The 7674-nt window shown below is 39.2% G+C and overlaps 2 protein-coding genes across 2 annotated transcripts in view; both read right to left on the reverse strand.

Annotated features, from left to right (window-relative positions):
* Positions 1-946: 946 nt before the first annotated feature.
* On the reverse strand, positions 947-2140 carry LOC106011626 (neuropeptides capa receptor-like). Its single transcript, XM_013081902.1, has one exon. The coding sequence runs from the start codon at positions 2138-2140 to the stop codon at positions 947-949; it is 1194 nt and encodes a 397-aa protein (XP_012937356.1).
* Positions 2141-5392: 3252 nt separating this feature from the next.
* LOC101855097 (acetylcholine receptor subunit delta-like) overlaps positions 5393-7674 on the reverse strand; it is a 21846-nt gene continuing 19564 nt past the window's right edge. Inside the window, exon 11 of the mRNA XM_035969493.1 lies at positions 5393-5503. Within this exon, the coding sequence (XP_035825386.1) occupies positions 5393-5503 (111 nt within the window). The remainder of the gene's footprint in view (positions 5504-7674) is intronic.

Consider the following 7674-nt stretch of genomic DNA (forward strand, 5'->3'; position numbering starts at 1 on the left):
CTACTACTACTACTACTACTACTACTACTACTGCTACTACTACTACTACTACTACTATTACTGCTCTTGCTGCTGCTGTTGCTCCTGCTGCTACTGCTGCTGCTACTGCTGCAGTTACTACTGCTTCTTCTGCTATTGCTAATTTTGGGGTATGGGTATTTGTATCGTTAACCGATTAATTCATGTATCTACAATGATTTGCAAGGGTACGTTAAATACAATATTATAGCTTTATTACTTGATGTGGTTTAACAAAGGCATTTTCAATGATTTATTTATGAAAATTAGTAGTCGCTGCACATTTACCTTGCTCAGCCCCAACCCTTCTGAATAACTGATTAAAAAAAACCCTGCTTATAACGCGAACCCATCTTCAAATAGACAAAGATATTAACAGAAGAGTTAATCGACTCCATTATGGAGGAAAACGTAAGTGTGACTATGAAAGAGTTGAGCTGCATTACCATTTAGACAATCCTCTGATCTCTCGGAGACGTATTTTTAGACGAGACATCTTCAGGTGCTGTCGTGCTTTCTCGCACCTAATTTGTCTTTATATTATTTCATAGCGGTTTTAAAATTTAGCTCCAGAAATACATAGATTCTATATGTAATTATCATGATAAGACGTCCACAGACTGACTCTGACCATGTCTTACCTTTTCCTCTGCCGTGTACAGATTTATCAAACCATTTCTTCGTACCAGTTTTATTGATGAGCGCGCACTTATCGACAAGGATGTGATTAGAACTAATGGGATAATTTTGAGTTTGGGTATCTCATTCTGGAAGCAGTATTTACATTATCAACCTGTTACTGAGAATCGCGCTTAGTTCATGTAACTTCAATGATTTGTGAGGGTATGTAATAGAAAATATAGCTTTATCACTTGATATGGTTTAATAAAGGTATTTTCAATCATTTATGATTTATAGACTCACTGTTTCAAGTAGTTTTTTGACTAGTAATCGTTGCACATTTACCTTGCTCAGCCCCAACCTTTCTGAATAACTGATTAAAAACCTGCTTATAACGCGAACTCATCTTCAAATAGACAAAGATATTAACAGAAGAGTTGATCGACTCCAAAATAAAGGAGAACGTGAGCGTGACTATGAAAGAGTTGAGATGCATTACCCCAGTACCGTCTAGTTTATACACAGGCTGCATCGCTGCCGCGGCCAGAAACGCTACTGTAGTGGGCAGAAAACACACGATGAATATGGCGGAGAGGAAGATGACCATCTGGACAATCCTCTGATCTCTCAATGACGTATTTTTGGACGAGCCAACTCCAGGTGCCGTTGTGCTTTCTCGCCATTTACTTTTAACTCGGAGTTTATGCACTAGAATCCCCGTGCAGATAGCGACCGTAGCGAAGGACGCCATGGGTATAAACACGTTGTTCAAAGCGAAAGAGACTCGCTCTATTGTTTCACGGTTTTCTATGAACACATGGCCAAGCAAGGTTCGGTTCCGACTAGGATAGAATTTCCAGTCCAGCCTTGTGGTGTAGTAAATCGGACAAGAGCTGGTTATGAGTACGAAGTACATGCCCAAAATAAGAATGCGGGTTCGTCTAGCTGTAAGGAGAAGTTTTACCTTCAAAGGTATCGTCACACAAAGACATCTCTCAACAGTGATAAATGCGGTTAAGCAACTGGTTATTCGAGAAAAAATTAAATGTGGCCACCCAGCAGTAAGGAAGTCCACTTCAACCGATTCAAATGGGATATCTGAATATCTGAATAAAGGGTTATAGCAAATGGCGTGCCAGACTAAGGTGATCAAAGACAAGAGATCGGAGATTGCCAGGCTGAATAGAGTGATGTTCACTGGGTCTGTGAGGCCCATCTTTGCGTACACGACCATGTTAATGACATTGGCGACGATGCCGAAGAGGGTGATACATGGGCAGATGATGACGTAGTTAATCAGCTCGAACACCTCACGAGCGCTGTCGGAGATCGGGTCAGGCCGGGCGTGAGGGTCAAGGACGTTGTGCTCGTGGTCATTGCGGTAGCCTGTGTGGCCCTGCATCTCTGTGACCGGGAAGTTGGAGATGTTTTGCATCCATGACGTCATTTGAACAGAATGATAGTCTCCAGTGACGTCATTGTTAAAGGTTGCGTTCATCATGTCTGTTGATGAGAAGTCTGAGTTAATCCAGAAATTGTAAAAGTTCATTAAAAAAGTAAATGTGTGGGTTTAGCACACTGTTAGGTTAACTAAGGGGAGCGACCTCCGAATTTAACATCCATCTCCAATAGGATCGAGCTAAATTGGTTTGAGAACGTTGAAAGTCCACAAAACGACTGGTTTTCATGAATGCCCAATTTGGGGTTCGAACCTGAGCTATCTATTCCGTAGACAGCTAAAAAAAGGATCCTTTTACAATAACCAACTTAACACAGTCAGAAAGAACAAGCTAAAGAACGAACAGTATAAGTGCGACAAAGGCGAGAAGACAACTTTCACCAAGAAACCTAGGTTCTAGATTCGAAAAAGGTCTGATGCGCCTCATTTGAAGATACCGGACTGGCACAATATACTATCTGATAAAGACAGAGAGGGAAAGAGTGAGAATGCGCGGTGTTGTTAGGATAATTTGTTTATGTACTTGAACGCAAATCTTGTGTAGCAGTTGATGGTAACAGCAAGATTATTTCATTTCTTTTAAATAAGGGCAAATAAAGTTCATGGTATCTCATTTTATCTTACCCTGTTTTTATCTCATCTCATCTTATTTTACCCTATTTTATTGTTCTTTTTTTTATATTTCGAAAACTCAAAGAGCAACCAAACCTGCTTACCCAAAAATCTCCGTGAAATCCTACAAACTCTTCAAAAACACGACCGTGTTAGGTAAAAGATGGAACCCGAATGTGACAAGGAGCGGACGCAAATGACCCACGAACATGACACAATGCCGTTTGTTCTCGGCCAGGAGTTCCCAAACATAACAGTCTCTGCTGGAAGATCGATACTTGTTAAACAGTGGTTGCCTTATTTACTTTCATGATCAAATACCGAGTTGCTAATAGCCAGCAATTTGTTTAACAGAGATTCAGAGTGTTAAAGTTTATTTTCCACTCATGTTGTCTGGGATCGTGATATCTGGCAACTCAAGTGTGACATTTAGACCGATTATCTACATGTTTTACAGCTCTTTCCTTGCTTCTAGTTATGCATAGTTGGTCACTTACGATTTTGATGAACTCTTACACGCAATTTAACAACGACCATACTGTTCTTTCGAGTAAATGGGTCTCTGTTATATTTAGGTAAATGCTGTCGATATTGCTCTTCCAATATTGCCATTATCTACTTTTACCACACACCCGAGCAGCCCTTTTTAACACTTTTGAAGTACAGTAAAAAAAGAGTTATAATTGTAATTCTGAACAGCGATAATACACTAAACACATAATTTTTTTTGACACGGCATGCGAACGTCTAAAAAATACCTGAGAAATAGGACAGTTGTCATAATTTTCAGTTTTCGTTCTTCATTATCTACCTTGCTTAATCAATTATTTAGTATGTTCCATGTTGTTCCCCCGAAAGAAAAAAAAGCAAAAATTTAATTTATCGAAAAGGACCCAAGTCATGCACAGGTGAGACACTGAAAATATCTGTACCGGTACAGTGAAAGAAAAGCAGTAATCCATATATAAGACCTCGAGAAAAAAAGGGACTGGTCTACAATTTTTGTTCTTGATTATTGCCCCCCTCCCCTTTTCCCTGTTCCCTGCAGATTATTGTTTTGTATTGTTGAGCAAGGAGAAAGTGCCATCCAACAAGAGTTCTGTAGACAATATTATGTGAACGTGGGAATGCAGTTAGAAACACGTGAGTCAAGGAGCACAGCATTTCGTCGAACAGCTGTTTTGATGCACAAAGCCCAAAACTTTGATTTTTTGCAGTTCTTTAATCTGTGATGTCGGTCACATTATGCATTCAAAAATATTTTGTCACAATTGAAATTATTGTTTCTTTGTTTATTTTGGTAAGTGTTTTACGGCGAACGCAACTGCATGGGAAATTCAAATTTAAATGTTGAAAAAAAAGCAAGAAAAAACTAAAACGTTTGGTGTTTTACGGCGCTTGCAACTGCATGAGAAATTCCAATTATAAACATTGAAAAAAAATCCGGAGAAAAAAATAACATAGATTCAAATGTGTCTCTTTCTCCTGAAAAAAAATTAAATTGTTTTCTTGGTTTAGTACATAGGAACAAAATGCCGACCATTAGTTACTTACAAAATGACTTAAGTTTTGTAGTTTCCCAACGGTGGTGAACGATAGACTTGGAAAAAGGCTGCCACTACCCCTCTCCACAGGCAAAAATAAAAGAACTTTGAAAAAAAAGAACGAAAGAAAGAAAATATCATAACATTTAAACGAGCTGTACATCTGGTGGTAGGAAGTTCGATTCCAAGTGTGTGTGTGTGTGTGTGTGTGTGTGTGTGTGTGTGTGTGTGTGTGTGTGTGTGTGTGTGTGTATATATATATATATATATATGCGTGTGTGTGTATGTGTGTATGTGTGTGTGTGTGTGTGTGTGTGTGTGTGTGTGTGAGTGTGTGTGAGTTGAAAATTGTTGTTAGAATCTAATTTGCAGTGATTTGCTCTTGATTTGGATGACGATAATAAATCATAACCATGGAGTCATTCCTTGAAGCACTACAGCAGAATTATTATTGTTTTGTACATGTATTTACTACATTTGATTTTAAAATCCAAAATAAAAATATTTCGGAAGAAACAAAAAAGAAAACAACCATCGTTTATTGTGACCTCATCAAGAGCAGAGACTTGTTTTCCAGGTAAAAAAAAAAGGCTTGGAAGTGTGTTTGTGTATGTGTTTGTGAATGAGAGTGTGCGTGTATGTGTGTGTGTGTGTGTGTGTGTGTGTGTGTGTGTGTGTGTGTGTGTGTGTGTGCGAGTTTGTGTGTGAATCTGTACGTGTATGTGAGTGTGTGTGAGTGTGTGTGTATGTGTGTGTGTGTGTGTGTGTGTGTGTGTGTGTGTGTGTGTGAGAGAGAGAGAGTGTGTGAATATCTAATAATTACGTTAACAAGTCATAGAGGAAAAAGCAGCTTAATTAATTTTATTCCGGGGACCATTCTGGGAAAAGTGTGTTATTTGGGAAGTTGGACAGACAAAGCAGAGCAAGGGAGAGAAGAGATTTAGAGAGATACAACCATTTACAATCAATAGGATATCTTGGTGTTATTGACAATATCATATCAAAAGCCTTAACAAATTAGTACAGCTGTCCTTCTGTCATCAAAACAAATGTACATAGAAATAATAGTGTTTTGCTGTCTGTATGGAGGAACCATTGATCGCACTGTGTGTTCCTTCGTCTAGTTCTGTGGTCAGAATCAGATGGAGGGTTTGTTGATGGCTGCGCCGATCACGAGCACTGACAGCGTCCCGATAGTTGTGAGGACAATCAGACCGCTGAACAGCAGGAAACAGAACCAGTCTATCGTCTGTGGACAACGGAAGACAACTGTATGGGTCACGGGAAGGGGGTGGGGGTGGTTATTGTTTGAATCAACAGAGATGGTATCAGAAGGACGAATCCGATGACTCCGGACAGAAATATGGAATGTACAGAGAAAATCTATTGTCTGGATAGATAAAGAGAGTATCAAAAGAGTGAATCATGTGGGCAGAATTAAATGAATAAGCAGAGAAAATCTATTGTCAACAGAAACAGAAATAGCATCCGCCAAGGGCAAAACAGGGAATGCGTAGGAAAAATATTATTGTCTGGAGAAGTAGTGATGATAATAATAATATACGGCATTTATATAGCTCTCAATCCCGATGAAAGTACACAGTTTTGAGCGCTTTACAATACAGCAGTAGCATAATAATATAGTCATTACATTGTGTTCTGACCAAAAGGAAATCTCTCTCTAATAATTTATCTCCTTAATTTAACGACAGAAATGACGTCTGCTGACAGTTTCAGAAGGGCGGATCTGATGTCTATAGACATAAATATAGAATGAGTAGGGGAAATCTATTGTTTAAAGACAGGGCTGAGAGATGGATCTGGTATGTCAAGGGGAAACCTTTCGAATGAAGACAGAGGGGGAGATCGTCTGAGCAGGATAAAGCTATTGGCTATAACACAGGTGTCTTCTTACTAAAGGCCCACGGGTCGCTTCTGGCCCAGTGAACAATTATGACAGGCCGTCAAGAGAATTTTGAGACATTCCGTCCTCATATTCTCCATAACACAAACCCTGACTTCAAACATAAACAGACTTGCTGCCAAGACATAAGAACCAGACTGGTATGCTTTGATTTATTCTTATTTTAGCTTTTGTTTGTTTCCCGACATTGGTTAAAAAATAATCAGTAGTTTTCCCCTGCTCAAGAATGATTAATGATTAAGTCCCCCCCCCCCCACCTCCCTCTGTGTGATTAGGTTTAGCACCTCTGGTCTAAAAACCGAGGGACATACGATTTACTTAGGGGAAACCTATTGTCTGTAGAAAGAGCTCTGATGTATATAGGGGGAATATATCGCTGAAGACAAAAATGAGTGGCATTGTGGAGAAAATAATGACATACAAGAAACTGGCATTTCTGTCTTGTTTTTCTTTTAATGGGGATTTAAGAAAAAAGGGGGGAGAGGGGGTCAACACCTTTTATTCCCTTAAAAAAAACCCACATTCATGTGTGGAATTGACTGAAAAGATCAGGGGCACAAAAAGAGTAAATTTTCCATTTCCAAAATTTTTTCAATCTTTTGAAGTCAACAAATTTTGAGACAATGTTCTTGCTAAATTTATCTCTGACAACAGGCAAACTCTGCCTCCCTCGACTGCGATTGTCTCGACTTTTTATTCAAGTTAGATGGGTATTTCTTTTTCATCGAAAACAAGATAATTAAACGTGTTTCGAGATTATACTAATGACTAATCTGCATATCATGCCCAAAAGGTGACGAGCGCTTGGTTCCGCTGCGTTCAGACACAACATTAATGTAGAATGAGGAGTAGAGAAAATCAATATTGTCTGGGGCAAAAGGGGAGGGGGTATGAGTAGGGGAATGTATGGGCAAGCGGAGGTTTTATACCATGAGAAACATTATGTCACCGTGGGTTTTTTTTGGAGTGTTTTTAAAAAAAGTAAAAAGAAGTAAATCGACACAATAATGATGGTTTAGATCGTGAGAAGAATACCGCTTACAGAAACAGATATAACAAAGAAAAAGAAACAAAGAAGAACTTAACAGAGGCGTCCTCTTATCACCCTCCCATAAACACTGTTAGCTAATTGCAGAAATAGGACTATCGAGACTATCGATTTCAACGTCCATTTCGACGTAAGACTGAGTCAGAGGGGCAGAGAGCCTTGAAAACTCCCAGATAGACTCAAGCTCAAGAACACTTAGCTGGGAAAAATTCAAACCTGGGTCATCCGAACTGAAGGCCATTAAAATACAAACAAAGCTATCAGCGGCAACAAAGAACGTGACATAAAATTAAAAAAATAAGGTCCAGGTTAACTTATTTAGTAACGTGCACTTATCTATTCCAAAGTCATCTTGTGGTTAGCTCCGGGGATGAAGATAAACTCAAACACACACACACACACACACACACACACACACACACACACACACACACACACACACACAGTC

Source organism: Aplysia californica, unplaced genomic scaffold (assembly GCF_000002075.1).
Source record: "Aplysia californica isolate F4 #8 unplaced genomic scaffold, AplCal3.0 scaffold00151, whole genome shotgun sequence".
Taxonomy (NCBI): Eukaryota; Metazoa; Mollusca; class Gastropoda; order Aplysiida; family Aplysiidae; genus Aplysia; species Aplysia californica.